General features: G+C 57.3%; 3 protein-coding genes across 11 annotated transcripts in view; all 3 read left to right on the top strand.

Moving 5' to 3' along the window:
* Positions 1 to 3,264: 3,264 nt before the first annotated feature.
* SAC3D1 (SAC3 domain containing 1) lies at positions 3,265 to 6,093 on the top strand. The gene is made up of 2 exons (XM_075130426.1): positions 3,265 to 4,176; positions 4,923 to 6,093. The coding sequence occupies exons 1-2, from the start codon at positions 3,621 to 3,623 to the stop codon at positions 5,384 to 5,386; spliced, it is 1,020 nt and encodes a 339-aa protein (XP_074986527.1). The 5' UTR covers positions 3,265 to 3,620; the 3' UTR covers positions 5,387 to 6,093.
* LOC142068283 (uncharacterized) lies at positions 5,317 to 15,279 on the top strand. 2 transcript variants are annotated; one of them, XM_048856120.2, is made up of 2 exons: positions 5,317 to 5,406; positions 12,656 to 15,279. In XM_048856120.2, exon 2 carries the CDS (start codon positions 12,669 to 12,671, stop codon positions 13,698 to 13,700), a length of 1,032 nt encoding a protein of 343 aa, XP_048712077.1. In that variant the 5' UTR covers positions 5,317 to 5,406; positions 12,656 to 12,668; the 3' UTR covers positions 13,701 to 15,279. The 2 variants fall into 2 exon arrangements, with proteins under 2 accessions (XP_048712077.1, XP_048712076.1); XM_048856119.2 differs by lacking the exon at positions 5,317 to 5,406 and adding an exon at positions 9,532 to 10,994.
* Positions 15,280 to 15,413: 134 nt separating this feature from the next.
* LOC125639333 (prospero homeobox protein 1) overlaps positions 15,414 to 20,787 on the top strand; it is a 56,211-nt gene continuing 50,837 nt past the window's right edge. For 6 of the 8 annotated variants that reach the window (XM_048856131.2, XM_075130427.1, XM_075130428.1 and 3 more), the window contains exons 1-5: positions 15,416 to 15,561; positions 15,992 to 16,186; positions 16,482 to 16,589; positions 19,675 to 19,804; positions 20,340 to 20,573. In XM_048856131.2, the coding sequence (XP_048712088.1) occupies positions 15,499 to 15,561; positions 15,992 to 16,186; positions 16,482 to 16,589; positions 19,675 to 19,710 (402 nt within the window). In that variant the 5' untranslated portion in view covers positions 15,416 to 15,498 and the 3' untranslated portion in view covers positions 19,711 to 19,804; positions 20,340 to 20,573. Of the gene's footprint in view, positions 15,562 to 15,991; positions 16,187 to 16,481; positions 16,689 to 19,674; positions 19,805 to 20,339; positions 20,574 to 20,787 lie in introns of those variants that run through there. The other 2 variants (XM_048856132.2, XM_048856127.2) reach the window with 2 other exon arrangements.

The following is a 20,787-nucleotide window of genomic DNA, read 5'->3' as shown; positions in this document are numbered from 1 at the left end:
AATGAGGGACAGGAAGAATATTGGAAACCATCTCAGTTACACAGAAAACAAAATAATCACATGCCTAGACTTACTTAACTCACAAGACGTTGCCCCGTCTCCTGCAGGACGGCTTGCCCCAAGTCCTTTTCCCAGCCTTTTCAGCCAGCATGGCTGAGATCCCCCTTTCATAAGCTCAAGCCCACTGGCAGTCTGTCTTTGCAGATTGTGGGATGCCAGGGCTTCTCGCTGCACCCCAGAAATACCAGACTAAACCTTTGAGCTTTCCTGAAAACAGGGTCCGTCCTGCACCCCCCATTTCCCTCTTCCTGTTAATTTCCTTCTGGAGACTGCAGGAGCTCTTCATTGGACTCAGTGCATTGGCAGACTTCTCCTGGGGCACACACAATGGCCCAACCAGGGAAGATAGGTGCCTCCCACACAGCTTTGAGTGCCTTGCCTTTAACTACAAGGCCTAGAGAACACAATTTTCAGCATAGCCACAACTCCTCATGTTTTCCATACATCCAGCTCACAATTATTTTGACAATCAGTGTGACGCAGGCTTCTAGTAGAGACCTTCCATGACCTTTCTGGTGAACTCTGGGGATCCTTGTACCCTTATGTATCACTGTACCCTCTGCTAGTTGGCATCAAGTGGTCTTTGGGTCACAGCCCTCTATTTCAATGACTCATGGTGATTCCCCCCACCCCTCTCCCCATACCAGGTGCTCTGTGTGCCCCCCTTTTCCTTTCTCCCAGGCCAGAATATGTGCATGCCCTCCATTCCCCTCTCTCCCCTATGCCAGGGATTCTGTGTGCCCTCCATTTCCCACAAACCAGGGCCTTTATGTGACCCCTTTGCTCCTCCCGCCATACCAAGGTTCACCATTTCCTCTTATTCCAGGAACTCTTTGTATCCCCACTCATCCAGGTCATATAGATTTGCTACCTGACTAGCTCTACTCTCCTTCCTCAGTCAATCCAGAACTAGCCTAGTGGCTCTCATCTATATGTAAAGCTCTTAGCCCCCCACACACCCCCAGGTAAATCCCGCCTCTGGGCAGGACTTAATCTATAAATACATGGTCCTCCATCTTGCATCCCTTTAGCTACCCATCAAATACAGCTCTCAGTTCAGAGAAGCAGGTGAGCCTCACCCAGAGATGGGGAAATGTTGGGTGGGGCATGTCTTCTTGTTTTGGGAGAAGAAGAGAAGAGGGTGAATTATTTACCCTGGGGGCATTTTTAATTTGTAATCTTAACTGTTGGGGGAATCCTTAGGGCTTTCTGCCTCACAGCCTTGCTTGCATAATGACCAGGTTCTCTGTGTTTTACCTGGTCTGCACAATGGATAAGAGCCTGCTACTGCTGCTGCCAACTAATGGCATTTCTCTTGTGGCTTATCTGGTAGAGGCCTGTGCTGATTGCATTGAAGAGCCTGAGTTCAGTCCCCTTCCTAATGGCTCTCAACTATGACTACCATAGAAAAGTATTGGATAGAGCCTTTCTATGAGGTCTGGTGGTTAAGGTCCCAGGGCTGGGACTCCAGAGACCTGGATTTGATTTCTGGTGCTGTCACAGACTCAGGGTGTGACCTTGGGCAAGTCACTTCCCATCTCTGTGCCTCAGTTGCAGAGTACTGGCAGGGTACATCCTTTAATGTTTCTGAGGCTTGTAACTACTCTGATAGACTCCTCCGAGTCAGGGAGAGCTGACAGTTCTGGAGAGCTGCTGTCTGTTGGATTCTCTTTAAATTGAATAAAAAACTCAGGAGTCCTGTCTCCTCCCCCCCCAACCCCCCCCCTTCCCGCTCCAAGAACTGGGAATAGAACCCAGGAGACCAGATTCTCTGGCCTCCTCCCAACCCATTGGATCCCACTCTATTCCCAAACCTGGAAAAAGAACCTAGGAAGCCTGACTCCCAGCCCCCTTTAGACCACACTCTGCTCCCAAAGCTGGGAATAGAACCCAGGAGTCCTGACCCTGTTACTCTAACCACTAGTCCCCAGTCCCCTCCCAAAGCCAGGAATAGAATCCAGGAGTCTTGATTCTGCGTGTTAAATGTATTTTGCCTGTAAATTTCCCACCCCTCATGTGTCTGAGAAAGTTCGGCTGGGGAGGGTGTGGGTCAATGGAGAGAAATCTCCCTGGTTCTTCAGTGTCCTGGTGTGTAGCTGCAACCTGGCTTTATGGCTTTCTTGGGGGCTGAACTTGGGGGTGAATTCTGATCAGAGAGTTAGGGAATGTGGGTCTGATCATACAATGTCTCCACACAGCCTGTGGGACTCATTGCCACAAGGTCTCATTGAAGCCAAATTAGAGGGATTCAGACTAGATTTGGATGTTGATCTGAATAACGAGAACATCCAGAGCAAAGAGTAAAATGTCCCCTAGTTTTTGGGAAGAGGCTGAAATCCTCATGCTTCAGGGCAAGAGCTCACTCCTGACTAATGGGGGGTCAGGAGGAATCTGCCCCTGTGATCCACTTATGTCATTACTGAAGGGCTCCTTCACCTGCCTTTCAAGCAGCTGGGACCTGCTGCTCTGGGAGATAGGATACCAGGCTAAATGGGCCCCCGGGCATGGTACTTCCTAGGTTCCTCTTCTGGAAGGGATGTGGTCCCGTTGCCCTGATGGCTGGGGAAGGAGCTCTAGGAGTTCCCTTCCCTGCTCACAATTGCAAAGCACTTTGCAAGCAGCAAGGAAACAAAGCGCACAGCTGCCAACTTGGGTGGGAACAACTGAGGCACAAAGAGGGCAAAAGAACTCCCTCCCGGTGTCAAGAGGGGAGCCAAAGGGAGAGCTGGGAATAGAACTCAGTGGTTTGAGCATTGGCCTGCTAAACCCAGGGTTGTGGGTTCAATCCTTGAGGGGGCCATTTGGGTCAAAAATTGGGGATTGGTCCTGCTTTGAGCAGGGGGTTGGACTAGATGATCTCCTGAGGTCCCTTCCAACCCTGATATTCTAACCCAGGAGTCCTAGCTCGCAGCCCACCCCCCAGAGCCAGGGATAGAACCCAGGTCTTTACTGCGCCGTCCCCCCCCCCCGCCTTCTCAGGGACTAGACAGCAGCATTCCCCGCCCGGAGCCCTGCACGGCTGGGATTGGATGATGATATCACATGATGATGACGGGCCGTTTGCCGGTGCAGGGAGGAAGCCGCCTCTGGCGCAGTGCATTGTGGGAGAATTGCAAGCTGCGGGGCGGGTTGGAGACAGTTGGGCATTGTGGGACCCAGGGACGGTTCCGTTGGGGGGAGGGGCGATTGGGCTCTTTCCTCAGAGCGGGGAGGAGAGTGGGGGGTCTGGGGGTCAGGACTCCTGGGTTTTATCCCTGGCGTTGGGCAGGTGTGTGGGGGGAGGATATAATTTTGCAGGGCGGCTGGGATTGGTCCAGTTCTCCCACAGGGACAGCCGTGACCCCCAGGTCTCCTCCTAGGCGCCCCACCAGAGGTGTAGTTCAGATCACCCACCTCCCAGGCCCCACAAGGAGAGGCCTTTACCTCAGACCTGCCACTCCTCAGAGTCCCCACAGGGAGGGCCTGATCCTCCTCATCTCGCCCCACATGCTGTGGGGACCCCCAACAGCCCCCCTGCCCAGATCCTCACACTCTCTGTCTCTGCTGCAGGTGCCTGCCCAATGGGGGGTGCAGATGAGTTCCCAGTGGGCACATGCCCTGGGATGTGCCCGCTGGGTGAGCTGGCACAGCGGGAGCGCCAGGGCCGCTTGCACCGGCTGGAGCTGAGGGAGGGGACGCGGCAGGGTCACCCTGCCCGTGTGGTGAAGGAGTATTCCCGTCCAGCTGCAGGCAAGGAGTTGCCCCGGCCCCAGGAGCTGCGCCCTGCGCCAGTGCTGCTGGCCACTGTGCACTACCTGCTGGGCCAGGTGGCTCCGCGAGCTGACCTGCCCCCAGCTGAGGTTCATGCTTTCATCTCCGACCGGTTGCGTGCTGTGCACCAGGATGCCACGCTGCAGCAGCTGCGAGGGGCTCCATGCGTGGCCCTGCTGGAGCGATCACTGGGCTACCTGCTCCATGCCGGCTACAAGCTGTGCTGGGAACCCCCTGCCCGCTTTGACCCCCACCTCCACTGCACCCAGCTCCAGGAGTGCTTCAGCTGGCTGCGGCGCTGCTACCGGGACAGCTGTCACCACGGGGAGCCGGCCTTCCAGGCCCTTTTCCTCCTCTACAACCTGGGTGAGAAGCACTGGGAGGTGCTGTGCTGCAAGAAGCAGGAGGGAGTCAGTGGGGGTCACTGCTGCAAGCAGAAGTGGGGGGAGGTTTCGGGGGGGGGTGCTGTGCTGCAGGGAGTGGGAGGGGGTCAGTAGGGGGCGCTGTGCTGCAGAGCGCAGGGCGGGTTGCTCAGTAGGGGGCGCTGTGCTGCATTCATTGGTCAGTAGGGAGTGCTGTGCTGCAGAGAGTGGGACGTGTTGCTCAGCAGGGGGTATTGTGATGCAAGGAATAGCGTGGTGGCTCAGTAGAGGGCACTGTACCACAGAGATCAAGGTCAGGGGCTCAGTAGGGGGCACTCTCCCATGGCAGTCAGTGCTGACCCCAGTGCGATGCTGTGCTGCAGGGAGCAATGTGGGTAGATCAGTGGGTGATGCTGGGCTGCAGAGAGGGGGCAGGGGCTTAGTATGGGGCACTGTGCTGCGGGGAGAAGTGCGGGCTCCTTGTGCTGCATGGGGTGGCACAGAGGACTCAGTAGGGGGTGCTGGACTGAAGAGAATGGTGCAAGGGGCTCATAGGGAGCCAGATGACAGGGAGAGGGGCATGCGGTCAGGGAGGGGTGCTGTGCAGCAGGGAGCAGGATGGGGGATCTCAGTAGGGGCCCTGTGCTGCAGGGAGTGGGGGGAGCTCAGCAGGGGGTGCTGTGCTGCAATAAGTAGCCATGGGGGGCTCAGCAGGGTGTGCTGCTCTGATTTGCCCCTTTTCCACCCTAGGCTTTCCGGAAGCCCTGCGCCAGGTCCTGCAGCTCCCAGACCCTGTCCGGGCCTCCCCCGAACTCCGCACAGCGCTGGCTGTCAACCAGGCTTACCTGGAGCGCAACTGGGCACGGTTTTTCCGCCTGGTGCAGGCCCTGCCCTACCTGCCGATTTGCGCCCTCCATCGGCACCTGGGCCCTGCCCGGCGCCTGGCACTGCTCACCTTTAGCCACGGCTTCAGTACCAGGAACTGTCGCTGCCCCCTGACCTGGCTCGCCCGGCTTCTGGCAGTGGACGGTCCTGAGGAGATGGCAGAGCTTTGCTGCCATCATGGGCTCATGGTGCTGGATGGAGCCGTGGTCTTCCAGAAAGGAGCTTTCAGGGACCCAGACGTGCTGGTCCACAGCCCCTCGCAGCTGCTAGTGGACAGTAAACGAGGGGAGGCCCCCCTGCTGGAGATCATCGAAGATGCTTGTAGCTAATGGTTTGAAGAGACCTTGGGGTGAGGATGGGAGCCAGGACTCCTGCGTTCCTCTCCCTGGCTCTGGGAGGGGAATGAAGTCTAGTTGGCTGGATTGGGAGTCAGGACTTGTGGGTTTTATTGCTGGCTCTGGGAAGGGCTGAGAGGGAGCCTCCTGTGTTCCTGTCCCTGGCTTCTGCTCCTTGCAGTGAAAGAGGAATCCGGTTTAGAGTAACAGACTGGGAGCCAGGACTCCTGGGTTCTCTTAGTGGCTCGGTCACTGATTCTCTGTGTGTCACCTCCGCCAAGCCACTCCCTTTGCCTCTTTTTCCCCCTGCATAAAAGAGGGTAAAGGAAGTAACTTACCTGTGCCTAGTGCAACTGGATGGCTCTGGGCAATCTTTCTCTGTTGATGGGCTCGGCTTCCTCCATTTGACCCCTTGTGCTGCATAATTTGTCTTGCCCCTCCTCCCCGCCCCTCGTGGGTTTGCGATTCAGGAAGCTGGCTTGGATCTTGGGGTTTGTGAGAGTTGGTTTGGGTCTGAGCTTTGGTGTGATGGTTTTGGGTCCCCGATCCACATGGCGGGGAGCTGTATGGAATGTCAGCCAGTGTCCCCTGCCCCAGGCGGGAGGTTGTGGGAGATGTAGGACACAGCCCAGAGCGCCCCTGGAATTTTGGGATGTCTGAAGGGAGTAGAAGTCAGTTTTACAATAAATGTTGATTTGTAAGAGGTTGTGGGTCTGTGCAGTGGCAAATTAGCCAATGGGCCCATAGCACCCCTGCCCAGGGGCCCTGGCCAATTGGGGAGCCCCACCCCCAGCAGACAAGCACTGAGGTGGGGCTGGGTGAGTCGCAGTGCCGGGCAGGGCAGGAGAAGACCTAGCATCCTCACCCTGGCTGCAGCCCCAGGACTGGAGGAGCTCTGGTTCCCTGCTGTGGCCTCTGGGCTGGGGGGAGCTCTCACTTCCTGCTGTGGCCCTAGCGGGGGGTGGAGGGTAGACAGCACTTACAGCAGCTGAGCCGAAGGGGGGAGTGGGCACCGCGGGGGGGACTGGACAGGACACAAGATGTGAGGCTGTGGGCGGAGCCACAGGTGGAACAGGAACGGGACCACAGGCAGAAGCTATGGGGAGTGGGCCCCCTACTTGCTCTGGCTCAGGGCACCACGAAACCTTAATCCACCTCTGTCTGTGGTGTGGTCCTGCCATGCTGGAGCATTGTGTTAATGTCTAGGGGGACTGAGTATGTAGCGTTCTGAGGCAGTGCGTGGGGGGAAGTGAGTGAATCATTGGGGATAAATGGGGGGTTGTGTTTATCTAGGGGTATTGTGTGTGGTTGCCTTGTGTGTATGTGGGGAGTCATGGTGTTACTGGGGGATGGGTTGTGTGTGAGGTTTCTCAAGTGGGGGCGTTATGAGGCAGGGTCTCTGTGTGTGTGTGTGTGTGTGAATTTGAGTGTGGAATGGGGGTTGTGTGTGATGTCTGAGAGTTGGGATGCACACGCGTCCTTGCCAGAGGATCTCAGAGAGGAGAGTAGGGACTAGTGGTTTAGCGTGGGGGGAGGGCTGGGGCGGGAGCTAGGACTCCTGGGTTCTATCCCTAGCTCTGGGAATGGGATGGGAATCCCAAATCTTGGCAGAGTTTAAAATGACCCAGGTTTTTGAGACTAAAGCCCGAGGCCTGCTCATCTGGGGGGTAGTGCGCCCTGCAGGATGCCCACCAGAAGCATAGTTGGATGCCAGAAAAGAGAGCCATGCACCTAGGCCGATGGTTGGGATAGAACATTTTCCTTTGTGCTTTGTTCCTGTGGTTCAGTAATTGATACCTGGGTTTGACGAAGGCTCTTAGGGGTAGCTGTAACCCACTAGTTACAAAAAGAAAAGGAGTACTTGTGGCACCTTAGAGACTAACCAATTTATTTGCGCATAAGCTTTTGTGAGCTACAGCTCACTTCATCGGATGCTGTAGCTCATGAAAGCTTATGCTCAAATAAATTGGTTAGTCTTTAAGGTGCCACAAGTACTCCTTTTCTTTTTGCGAATACAGACTAACACGGCTGTTACTCTGAAACCACTAGTTACAGGCTCCCAGAGGGAAGATCTGCTGGTACCTGAACACAGCAGGCCCGGGATGGGCCCAGATGTAGCCCAGCACCCAGGCCAAGAGTAGGAGAATCACAAGATTCCTCCTTGAGAGAGGCGAAGGCCAGAGACCTGAGGAGGTTGTGCTCATACAGAAAAGGGGTTTCCCACTGTTTCCCGTTTCCTACTCCCCGCCTCCTGGAGCCTGCTGGTCTCCCTGGCCTGGGGCCAGATCAGAGCCAGTTCCCCTTGGAGAGGAAAGGCCCTTTGTCCCATTCCTCACACCCATGATCTAGCCAGTCCCCCTACCTGGGGCTGGATCAGAGCCACTGCCCCAAAATGGGGATGGGGAAAGGCTTGTGTCCCATTCCCCAACCCCCTAAACCAGCCAGTCTATCTGCTGTAAGGCCAGATTTGAGCTAGGCCCCCTATAGGGGAAAAGCCCCATATCCTATCCCCAAGCCCCCCTGAGCTAGCCAGGCCCCCAGTCCTGGGACTAGATTGGAGTTGATGCCCCTTATGGGGGACAGACCCCATGTTCCATTTCCTGCCCGGTGGCTGGATCGGAGCTGATGTCCCCTAAAGAGGGAAGGACCTACCCCTCTGAGCCAGCTGGTCCCCCTCACCTGGGGATGGATGGAAGCCAGTGCCCCCTAGAGGTGAAAGGTGCTGTATCCTATTCCCAGGCCTCCTGAGCCTACCAGTCTCCCACTCAGGCCAGACTGGAGCTAGCTAGCACCATCTAGGAAAAAACCCATGTCCCATTCCCAGGCACCCTTGTGTATACCCAGGATGGGTGGGGGGTGTCTATAACTCAGAATCCGACAGCCTGAGAATCTGGGCTGTGTTTATTTCCCTGCAAGGTGCCTCTCCCTCCCTCCCCTTTATGGTGTCCAATTAAATCTTAAAACAACTCAGGCAAACACACAGCAGCCTCTCAAGAGGAACTGGAGGCCCATGTTCTCACGGGGCCCAGCTGGGACTGATAAGCTGGGACCTTCCAGCCCCTGGGAAACTCCTGCCCGTGATGTCTGTGACGGGGTAAGTGACAGATCCTCAGGTAATGGATGAGGGGCCTGTCTCTCCCAGGAGATTAATGAATCTGCTTATCTGGAGCTTTTATTAGTCTGGGGAATTTTGCCATCATCAGAGCAGGTGACTCTGTTCCGTAGTGATCCAGATGGGTCACGTCTGCCCTTTAAGGTGGTGCTCCAGGGGCTAGGCTGCTGGCCTGGGACTCAGGACAGCTGGGTTCAATTCCTGGCTCTGCTGCAAATTCTATGGGTGATCATCCACTCTGTGACTCAGGTTGCCTGTCTGACAAATGGGAAGAATAATCCTGCCTTTGTCCATGACTGCAAACTCTTCAGGGCAGGAGACTGTCTCTCACTCTGTGTCTGTGCAGTGCCTGGCCCAAAGGGGACCCCAGTCCCAGCTGCGGATTGTGGAGCACTCAGAACAACAGGGGCCCCAGTCTCAGTCATGGGTCTGTGCAGCACCCAGGATGACAAGGGTTCTGATCCCCATTGTGAGTCTGTACAGTGCCTGGCTCAATGGGTACTGTGTGTCCACACATGAAAACAGCTGGCAGGTCTCTGGTCCCATGGGTCACCTATGGCACTGGTCACAAAGAACCAGGAGGATCTGTCTGCCAGTGTGCAAGGGAGTTTGCCAGTCTGCGCACCTTCCAGAATTGCCCCAGGCAGGGAGCAGATACTGGGTGGGTGAAGGGAATAGGCCCTTAAATACCTTGTGGGCAGAAGAGTGGAGTTTAGTGATTAGAGCGGGGCTGCTGGGAGTCAGGATTTCTATTCCCAGATCCATGGGCGGGGAGGGACTGGGAAGAGCCATGACTTCCCCCCATGCCTCCAGGGGAACAACTCCCTGCACTGGGGTGTGCAACTCTGTGCAAAGACCCTATGGGTCCCTGGAACTCTGCTGTGTCAAAGGGGCATGAAAACAGGCCCTGATAATGCCAGCAAGCAGAAAACAAGAGGCGCGGAGTGGCCGGGGTGGGGGCTGGAGATTAAGGGCTGAATGGAGGCAGTGAATGGGCCAGGCAGCGCGGGGGGGGGGCACAAATCCTTTGGACGCATCGAGACGTGAATATAGGAGCAGACACAGCACTTGTGCCTAAGCCCTGGCCTGCCACCCACGTACGGGGCTGGGTGGTTATTGTGGCGGCCACAGGCCCAGACTAATCCACCCGCATTCCTGATGGGTTGGCTAAAGGCTTCTCCCAGGGTTAACTCATTAAACCAGCCCTGGGGAGTGGGTCTGGGATGAGTGGGGAAGAGACCCTTAAAGACCCTGTGGGCAGGGGAGCAGGGTGGAGCATTGAGGATGGGGGATATGGGAATCAGGACTCCTGGGTTGTGTCCACACCACAGGAATGGGAGTGATGTCTTGTCATTGGAACAGCAGGGCTTGGGAGGCAGGTTCTGTCCCGACTCAGGGAGGGGAGTATTGACAGCTAGATAGTGGGCCCTATGTGAAGCAGTGTGGGTACGCCTGGCTGTGAGCATTGGGTGTGGTTGTGCATGAGGAAGGTGTCTGAATGCGAGTGGGTACATGTGTTTAGGGGAGGGGGTTGTCTGTTTGAACAGCTGCCCCATAAATGTTGCAGTTTTAGGTTGCAATTCCCCCTGTCCCCTTCCCTCCTCCTGGGACTCCACAGATCCCAACCACGTAGGACCCCCCAGACCCTGTTGATTCCCTCCCCCACTGGGGTCACATTGACTGACACACACACTCACTCACTCACTCACTGTGGCCCCTTGGATTCTGGCAGGTCCCTTCCTGCTCCGAGGCTGCCCCGGCTGCCAGCTGCCTGAGGGGAAGTACCGTTGTATTTATGGTGTGATTTACAGCACCCCAGAGTGGCAGCTGGGAGGCGAGGGCTGTAGCCACCTGACTTAGCCAAACGTCTGGGGACTGGAGCAGCTGGGAGCCAGGATTCTTGGGTTCTATCCCAGCTCTGGAAGGGCAGTGAGTTCTAGTGGGACAGGGTCAGGAGTGGGAACTTGGAGTCAGGACACCTGGGTTCTCCCCCCAGCTCTGGGAAGGCAGTGGGGTGTAATGGGTGTTAGAGCAGGGGGGCTGGGAGTCAGGACACCTGGGTTCTCCCCACAGCTCTGGGAGGGGAACAAGGTGTAATGGGTTAGAGTGGGGGGCTGTCAGGATTCCTGGGTTCTCTCCTCAGTTCTGGGAGGGGGGTGGCTTCCTGTGTTCACTTATTTCCTAGCATTTCCTTCTCCCTTAATGGTCTCCAGGACTTGGCTCTTCCTTTTGGCATCTGGGTCCAGCTTGTCCCTCCTCCCACTCTGCCTCAGGATTGACAAGGGGATAACCCTCTGCCCAATCATGGTTCAGCTCCTCCCCTACTACTGGCATTCCCCTCCCCCCACGTGGGGCTGTGTCCCCGTGGTGTGATGTCACCAGAGGAATGACCCAGGTCCTTCCTGGCTCTGTCAATCAGTGTGGCAGAGACTAGCTGGCATCAGGAATCAGGGCTCAGGGGCTCTCCCCAGGGTGGGCACCTGCCAAGCGGTGAGTCAGAATACCATCTGCCCCTGGCACCTGCCTTCAGGTGCCAGCATGGGCAAAAGGGGCAGAGTCAACTGGGGACTTCCAGGGCACCCCAGGGATGCTGGGGAGGAGGGGGAACAGAGGTCATGGGGGTTCAGGAGCAGGGTGGGGAAGTTGAGGGGAGGCAGGGTCTGGGTGAGGAGAAGCTGGAATTGGAATATAAGGGTTGGCATACAGGGAGCAGGGGAAGGCTGGGAGTTGGGTGCAGAGTTTGGATCAGGTGATGCTCAGGGTTTGGGGCCAGGGAAGGTCTGGGGGTGCGGTGCAGGGGGTGAAGCAGGGTTGCAGAGGGGCTGGGGGATTGGGCTAATTAGGGGAGCCAGAGGGGATGCAGGGCTGGGGGGTAGGAAGGTCCGGATTTGGGGTGCAGGAAGAGGTTAGGGGAGAGCTGGGATGGGAAATGCAAGGGAACAGGGAAGGTCTGGGTGGAGGATGTAGAAGGGCTGGAAGGAGGCAGGTTCTGGGTGGGAGGATGTAGAGGGCTGGCTGGGGGGAGACAGGTGGAGGATGCTGCGGGAGGCAGGGCCTGGTTCGGAGGATGCAGGGTGGCAGAAGGGAGGTAGGGGACTTACCTGTTTACTATAAAGTTTAGCCAGAGTGAGAGTCACAGATCCCAGAATCCTGCTGCTGCCCCCCTCCAGCCAACGTCATGGGGGTTGTTAGATGCCCGTTGCCCCATCCTCCTGCTTTCTACCCATAACACAGCCTGTTCCTAGTAGGGGTTTGGGGGGCGGGGGAGGGGGGTGGGAGGAGGAGGGGTTGCACTCTTGTGTCAGGATAAAAACAATGGAGAGCAGCATCCTGGCCCTGAAGGAGTCGGGGAGGGGGGTCTGAGGCGAGGGCTGCGGGGAGGGGGGCAGGGATCTCAGCAGGATGGCCTGCCACAGCCTGGGGCAGCGAGGGGATCACAGCAGAGGAGAGGCGGGGGGAGGGGGGGCTGCTGGAAGGGGGACAGGGCGCTCTCAGAGGGGGAACTGGGAGGTCTGCCATAGCCCAGGCCTGGGTGGATGTGGGGGCAGGGGATGGAGGGTTGGGGGCACTGTGCGTGGTGCAAAACAGGGGGTTGTTAGGTTTGTATCAGGCCCACACACGTCTGCCTTCTCAGGGAGCAGCCAGAGGCCTGTTTGCTTTGGCCAGAGACCATGGAGGGGAGAGTTTGCTGGGGGCGGGGGGGAGAGTGAACCTTTGCTCTAGTGGCACCTCTGCCTACAGCCCTTAAATGGCCCTGCACCCTCCCCTAACCTGTTAGCCCAAGGTCCACCAGCTGGGATCTCTGCATGAGCCAGCTGTATTAACCCCTTCCAACTCCTGCCCCACCTTTAGGTTGGGGTTGAGACAGACCCCACCCCACCACACAGAGCGGGATCCTCTGAGAAAAGCCAAAGAAGGAGCAGGTTGGGGGAGTCAGTAGGGGGCACTCTCCCTTCACCGTCAGTGCCCTAGTGTGTTGCTAGCGGGTGCTGTGCTGCAGGGAGTGGGGCAGGTTCTCAGTAGGGGGACTCTCCCCTGGTATTCAGTGTTGACCCCAATGCCCCAGAGCGGTACTGGGGGCGCTGTGTTGCAGGAGGGAGCACAGTGCACAGCCGGCTCCCCAACTCCCATGTGTCTGATCTTTTTTGCAGACTCCCAACAACGATGTCCTTCTCCGGCACCAATCTCAAGCTGGAGCGGCTAGAGGAGCAGCAGCTGGAGGACCCCGGCTACCAGCTCAGCCTCCAGAACCAACCTAGGGGCTGTGGGGACATGGCGGCCCCTTACCCTGACAGTGATCTCATTTCCCAATGGCTGCGCAGGAGTGTGAAGGCCAAGCTGGTGGAGGCCTGTGACTTGGGCGAGTCTTCCCAGGGGGACGGGGAGGTCCCGGCGAAGAGGGGTCTGGATCCAGAAAGTGCCAAGGACTTTGTCTGGGCTAAGCGGGCCCGGGTAGAGAACATCGTGTGCAGCATCAGCAGCTCATACCGTGATGGGGGCCTGGAAGAAGGAGGCTCTGGGTATGGCCGCTCCCGCCGGGCCCAGGAGCGGAGCCAGCTCAAGCAGCAGCTGGAGAAGATGCGTGAGCAAGTGTTCCAGCTGCAGGAGAAACTGTGCCAGATCTACAGCGGGGTGGCCCAGGAGGAAAGAAGCAACATGGGGGCAGCCTGGTCCCAGGAGCCAAGCAGAGTTGGAGCCAGCACCCGGCATCCTGGGGAAGGGAGTAGGCACCCTGGCACCCTGGCTGAGGCCCTAAAGGAGGAGCTTGGGGCAGCCATGACCCAGGTGGTGGACACGGTCATGCAGGTGTTTGCCCGCCAGCAACCCCCACCGGAGGAGCCCCCCTGCAGTTACCCAAGTGACCAGACAGAGGCACTGCCCCTAGTGGTGAGGAAGAGCTTGCCCCGTGCCCCCCCAGAGCTGGTGGCCAGCACCTTCCCCCAGCCCATGGCTGTGCCCCCATACCTGGCTGCCTTCAAGGACAGAGCAGCAGGAGAGGCCTACTGGGAGAGTGTGAGCCTGCGCACCAAGCTGTCCTCACGCCACCTGCTGCAGCCGCACTGTGCCCTCTTCCAGCTGGCAGAGCCGACTGACCGCCAGCTCCCCAAGAGTCAGGCCACGGAGACGCACCATGGCCAGGAGCCAGCACTCTACAGGCCCTCAATATCCTTTAGTAGCCGGCCAGGACTAGGGTAGAGTGGGGAGAGGATCCGATTCCTGCCCCACACTTCCCTCACACATCCTGCCCCCAACTAACCCACACACATTCACCCCCCACACACACATCCTGTCCCACACTGACCCACGCATACACCCTGCCCACAACTAACCCACACAGGTTCACCCCCTTCAAATGCACCCTGCCCTCCACACTCTGCCCCAAACTAACCCACACACATTCACCCCCATGCACATCCTGACCCACTCACACAGTCTGACCCGCACACACACTAACCCACACACCCTGTCCCCCCCGATCCACACACACTGCCCCCCCAATCCTGCTCCCAACTAGCCCACACACATTCACTCCACACACACAACCTATCCTCCACTGACCCACCACACAACACACTCTGCCCCAAGCCAACCTACACACATTCACCATCCACGCACACACAGTTTCCCATAGACCCACACACGGGCATCCCCTTGCTGAACTCCCACACACTGGCCCCTGCCTCATATACATATACTGACCTGGACATCCACATACAGCCTCTTCCTTCTCCCTCCCCCGGCCCATATGTAGCATACCCACACCCATACACATACTCCTGTCCCCCCACCTCACGCACACCACATACACTCATTGAGCCCTGCCATCAGCTCAGCCAGCCCTCCCCTCTGGCCTTGCCCTGCTCCACTCCACACCTGCTCACATCTTGCTGCCACCTGTGAGGCATTGGCAGGGCAGGTGTTAGCATCACCTGCTCCCTCCACACCACCCACCCACCGCTAGTCCCCTGAGGCCTGGCGTAGGTTTAATGGTTAACCAGGCTGAGCCGGACCCTAAGCTGATTGCACCAGCTCAGAAAGAGCTTCCTCCTGAAACCCACTAGGCACCTGCTGGGAATAATCCCCGGGATTAGTGGGGGTGGGCTGGCAAAGACACTCCTGCTGTCCCCCCATCCTACACACTGCTCGCTCTACGCACTGCCCACCCTACACGCTGCCCTGCATCCTACACACTGCCCCCTCCCGCAACTGCTTCCCACCCTACACACTCTCCCCGCTGTCCCGCGCCCTACACGCTGCCCCCTCCCCTGTCCTACACGCTGCCCCCTCCCCACACTGTCCCCCATCCTACATACTGCCTCCTCCCGACTGCCTCCCACCCTACACACTGCCCCTTCCTGCCGCTATCCCCCGCCCTACATGCTGCCCCCTCCCCTAACTGCCCTCCAGTATACACACTGCTTCCTGTCCGCCACTCTACACACTGCCCTCTCCCCCCACTGTCCCCGCCCTACATGCTGCCCCCCTCCTGACTGCTTCCCGCCCCACGTGCTGCCCCCCTCTCGACTATCCCCTACCCTACACACTGCATGCGCCCTACACACTGCCCCTCCCTGACTGCCTCCCCCATGCTGCCCTGTCCCTTTACAGCCATCTCCCCTACACTGCCCCTCCCCCGAAAGCCCCCATACACACTGCTACACACACATACACCCCACACACACAACCTATGACCCACTGACCCCCTCTCTCTTTACAGCCTGAGCTGAGCTGCCGGGGTGGAGATAAGAGATTGAGGTGAGATTCGTGGGGTACAATGGGGAGGAGGGGCTGGGAGTCAGGACTCTCCTGGGTTCTATTCTCAGCTCGTGGTCAGGGGTCACTGCTTTCTTGGGGGAGCGGGGGGCAGGGGCAGTCTGCTCTCTGGAGGGCCTTGGAGTGAGGTGCCCCCATTATAGCCCTTCCCCTGGTTGCTCCTTAACCCCATCATTCCCAGGAGGGCCTCACCCCTGGGCACCTGAAGAAGGCCAAGCTGATGTTCTTCTACACTCGCTACCCCAGTTCCGGGACGCTCAAGACCTATTTCTCCGACGTCAAGGTGGGTCCTTCAGAACCTCCCCAACTCTGGGACAGTTTGACCATGGACCCTCCCCATGGATCCAGGCCCCCTTCTGTATGGCCCATGCAGGTCCTCTAGCACCATCCACCCATGGAGGGAGGGTCCCTTCCCCCCGCCCCCCCCCCCACTGACCGTGTTGCCAGAAACAGACACTTGGGTAGATCATGTGACGAGAGATGTGACGGGGGAGAATTGGACTGTCCTTTTCCCAGGGAGCTGGAGGGAAGGAAGGGGGATTGGACCCCTGTTTGCAGGGAATTGGGGGGCAGGAAGGGGAGATTGGACCCCCCCTTTTCCCAGGAAGTTGGGGCAGGGAATGTGGGTCACACTTCCGTTTTCAGTGAATTGGGGGACTGAGGCCCAGGGCTGCGTTGATGGCAACGTCTCTCTCCTCTTGCTGTCCCCACAGTTCAATCGCTGCATCACGTCCCAGCTCATCAAGTGGTTCAGCAACTTCCGGGAGTTCTTCTACATCCAGATGGAGAAGTTCTCACGCCAGGCATTGAGCGATGGGGTGCTCAGCGTCGAGATGCTGACTGTCACCCGGGACTCGGAGCTGGCACGTGTCCTCAACCAGCACTACAACAAAGCCAATGACTACGAGGTGGGCAGGGAGGCAGGCAACGTGGGGCACACAGACCAGGTGGAGATTTGGGAGGGGCCCCGTAAGTGGGGCACGTGGGTGGGAAGGGGAGTACAGGCCAAGTTGGGGATTGGGGAGGGATCCTGGCTGAGGTGAGGAGTGCAGGCCTGGGGTGATCTTGGCAGCATGGGAGCAATTGACAAGAGGAAATTGACCTTGGGGGAGGAATAAAAGAGCCCTGCTAAGACCCCTCCTGCGCCAGGTGTCACCAGTCCTGACAGGGTGATGCCCTCATGTCTTTTTTCCCCCCACCCAGATCCCCAGCAAGTTCCTGGAGGTCTCCCAGATCACCCTGCGTGAATTCTTTAGTGCCATCTCCCGGGGCTGTGATGCTGACCCCTCCTGGAAGAAATCCATCTACAAGGTTATCTGCAAACTGGAGTGCGACATACCCGATGCCTTCAAATCCCCCCAGGGTCTGCCAGACACTGTGCATGAGTGACTGAGGGAGGGGCGCTGCAGAGTTGGGGTCCTTGGCGGGGGGGGAGGAGGGAGGGCTCTGGTAATTTATTGCTGATGTAATCCACAATGTTGCTAAATTGCTGGCTGAGGTCGGGGTGGCCTTGACACCACCCACATTTCAAAATTATCCTCCCCACACATAGCAGAGAAGGTTGCATTGGGAGAGTGTAGGGACTGCAGGCCAGGGAGGGATCCCAGCAGTGGGGGAGGCAGGCGGCGTGGGGAGCACAGGAAAGGAATGGGGATGGGGGAGGGAGGCAGGCAGTGTGGGGAGCACAAGAAAGGAATGGGGATGGGGGAGGGATCCCAGCAGTGAGGGAGACAGGCGGCATGGGGAGCACAGGAAAGGAATGGGGATGGGGGAGGGATCCCAGCAGTAGGGGAGGGAGGCAGACAGCGTGGGAAGTGCAGGATGGTGGAGGCAGGCTTGTGGGAGCACAGGCCGGGGGTGGGGATGGAGGAGGGATCCCAGCAATTGCAGGGGAGGTGGTGTGGGGAGCGCAGGCTGGGGAGTGGAGCCGGGGGAGGGATCCCAGCAGTGAGGGAGGCGGCTGGCATGGGGAGCACAGATCAGGTACAGGTGAAAGTTTCTTCTTGGGGTGGGATCTACAGCTAGGAACAGTACCCACATGGGGCCCATCCACACCCTAAGCAGTGGGTGGTTTGTGTTAGTGGCTGCACTTGCCCACATCCATGAGTTTAAGGCCTGTGGGAGGAGGGAGGGGGGTGGCGGGGAGAGGGGCTTGTGCTTCCCAGTGTATGTATTGCTGAGACTTCACGCTCCCTCTGGACCCTGCCAATAAAGACACATTGAAAAGCTGCTGTCTGTCTCCTGGGGTTGGGTCTGGGACTGGGGTGCTGGGGTTAAATTCCAGCGGGTGCATGTGCCAGATCACCCTACCCATAGCCCTGTGTGTGAGCCCAGAACATCAGCAATTCATACTCCCCTGGTCTGGGGGTTCTGGAGGAATTTGGAGGCAGTGTTGTCCAGTGGTTAGGGCACTACCTTGGGAGTCAGGACACCTGGCTCTGCCAAACTTCATGTGACCTCGGGCATATCATGTAACCTTTCCATGCCTTGACTTTTGCATCAAATGGGGAAAATTATCCTTCCCCTTGTCTGCTTAGGTTCTTTGGGGCAGGGACTCTCTCTTGCTGTGTGTTTGTGCAATACTGGGTAAAATGGGCCCCCCGATCTCAGTACGGGTCCTGTGCAGCACCTGGCATGACGGGGGCCACAGTCTCAGTTGTGGGTCTGTGCAGTGCCTGGCATGATGGAGCCCCGATCTCTGGGGGCGGGTCTCTAGCTACTATTGTACACAAACAGTACCAGGCCTGAGACTAGAGTCAAGACTCAGGTGATGTGATACTGCCTTTGAGGGGGGCCAGTGGGGCGATGATTTGCTGATACCTATGCGGATGAGACGCTGCCAACTTGTGGGGATTAGGAAGTGTGGAGAAAGAGAGAGAGCCAGAGTGAGTGCGGAGGACAATTCCTCCACCCCGCATCTGGATCCTGATTAATTAAATGGCTGCCCTGCTCAGGTGGCTGAACAGCTGGTGGTGCATTTTAAAATCACAAATCCTTCCCCGCCTGGCCCAGCTGCAAATGGCCAGATTAATACACCCGATTAACCGTGGGGGGAGGGAGGGATGATGTTAGCATGATGGCCTCAAAGCCCAAGGTGCTGCAATAGTCTCTGCTGGCAGCCCCACAAGCCTAGAGCCGCCCCCGTGCTGTGGAATCCTGTCCCCTAGTCCCTGTGGGGGAGGATTTCTCAGCAGAAGCTAAAGGTGACCTCAGTCTGCACAATCATTGCAGGATTTTTCCAAAGCTTTCTGCTTAAAGACACTGGGAGGAACTAGGGGACATAAAGAGCTTTGGGGGAGGGGCTAGTTTGAATTAGATGGGGTGGAGGAGTGACCTGAGGGATGGGGCAGAATGACCAGAGGGGCTCAGAGTCCAGCAGTCTCCTGCTTTGGTTCTGAGAGGCGGTGGAGTTTGCCAAGGACTCTTAAAATGCAGTAACTGGTGGCCACCGCGCAGGGAGGGGGGGTGGAATGTGATATGGGGTCTATCAGCTCTGGGTACCAATCCCGATCCAACCCCAGGTCAGAGGGAGTTGGGAGAATGGGTGATGGCTGCTGCTTATGCAGGGATTCTTCGGGTAGCACGAAGATGTGGCCGCTATTTATACAGGGATCCTTCGCCTGGCACTGAGATGTAGCTGCTGCTGGGATGGGCACTGCAGCTGTTTATACATGGCTCCCTCCCTCATCGGTGCTGAGATGCAGCCGCCTCTGGGGTGGGGCATGGGAACTGTTTATACAGAGCTCTCTCGCTCAATGCTGAGAGGCAGCCACCTCTGGGGAGGGGTGTGGGAGCCATTTACACAGGGATTTCTTGCCCATGCTGAGATGTAGCTGTTTCTGGGGCAGGGAAAGCACAGAAACACTACCCAACCGATGGGACAGCAGAAGAAGTACACTCCTGTAACCAGCTGGTCGGTAGGAGGCCAAATTGAATGGGCCATGTTGGAATTTGGCCAGATAGTGGGGGCTCTTGGGGAAAGTGCTAGGCAGGTTTAGTGACCAGGCGGTGTCAGTGAGCCTCATTTTGAAATCTCATGTTAAGGTCAGCAGCACAGCACCCCTTAGCCGAGGCACTGGGGTCAGCATTGATTGTGAGGGCAGAGCGCCCCCTACTGAGCCTCTGTCCTGCTCCCTGCACAGCACCAACTCAGCCTGCCCCTGCTTAGCAGTGCTTAGCTAGAGAATTATATCTCCCCACCCCTTAGCCACCGGCCACAGGGGTGAGAGAGGGGATGGCAACCCATAGCTGCTGTACTGCAGTGAGCAGGAGGAGTTGGGGCCAGCAGTCTGGGGTGGAGCAGAGAAGAGGCTGCCTGCCCAAATCCAGGGGTGGCTGTAGATGGATCCCATTGCAAAGTGGCTGGACCTAACACGTCTTCCTTTCGCTTTCCCAGCCCCAATCCCTGCAGGAAAGAGTGGGAGACACCTAGGACCCGCAAGCTGGGAGCTGCCATCGCTGCGAGGCTGCTGCTACTCCATCGGGGCCGGGAGCTGACCCCATAGTCTTGGGACAGAGACCAAAGGGTAAATGAGAGTTGTCGGTTTGGTACAGAGCCCTCGTAACGTACGACTGCTCCTTCAGTCTGTGCCAGCATGTGGGGCTTGCTGGGCTGGAGGCTCTCCCCCTCCCCGTTGGTGCTGCTGCCTGTAGCTGTGTCTGGTACCTTAAAGCCAAGGGCCAGTGGCTTCTTTGCAACTTGGGCCTTGTGAAAGTCATGTAGTCCAAGATGGCCGCTGCGCCATGGTAACTGGGCCCAACAAGTATGGCCCAAGATGGCCGCTGCGCCACGGTAACAGGGCCTGGCCTGTGTGGTACAAGATGGCCACCTGTCCAGGTTTTCCCAGGATTGTCCCTGCCCTGGGATGTTTGTCCAGGTGTTCAGTACACACTGCAAGCTGTATGGTTTTATGGGCTCAGGATCATCCTGTTGTGACAGGCTGATAACTTCCTGCAATGTCCTCACTGAACGTTACTGAATTAAATTAAAACGTTTTGCATTTGTTTTAACATCTTTGCTCTCCATGTACTGAAAACGCGATGGTGTCTGTGTTACTGCAGAATTGCATGTATTTCCACGGGACAGGTCAATAGGAGAACAGCAGGAGGTGGTAAAGGAAATTCACCCCGGCAGCCTGTAACATCTCTAGAGGAGACACCCCCTGGAGCACTGCGCGTACACGAGATCGAACTGGATTCTCGAGGGCACAACAGACAAAGAAAGCAGTTTTGGATAAATAGCCTGGTTTTAACCTGACTCAAGGCCTTCTTCCTGATCCAGCAAACAGCCAGCATGTGAGTGGATTCTCGTATTGTTTTGAATGTTTTCTCTGTCGTGCTTTTTACCTTAAGAATAATGTAGGCCTGCCTAGGAAGTGCTGGGGCGTACCTTATAACTGCAGCAATGATATGTGTTAACCGTCTCTAAAGACAGGTTTCAGAGTAGCAGCCATGTTAGTCTGTATTCGCAAAAAGAAAAGGAGGACTTGTGGCACCTTAGAGACGAACA

Source organism: Caretta caretta, chromosome 7, assembly GCF_965140235.1.
Source record: "Caretta caretta isolate rCarCar2 chromosome 7, rCarCar1.hap1, whole genome shotgun sequence".
Classification (NCBI taxonomy): domain Eukaryota; kingdom Metazoa; phylum Chordata; order Testudines; family Cheloniidae; genus Caretta; species Caretta caretta.
The sequence above is the reverse complement of the archived record's forward strand: the minus strand, read 5'-3'. Positions and strand labels throughout refer to the sequence as shown.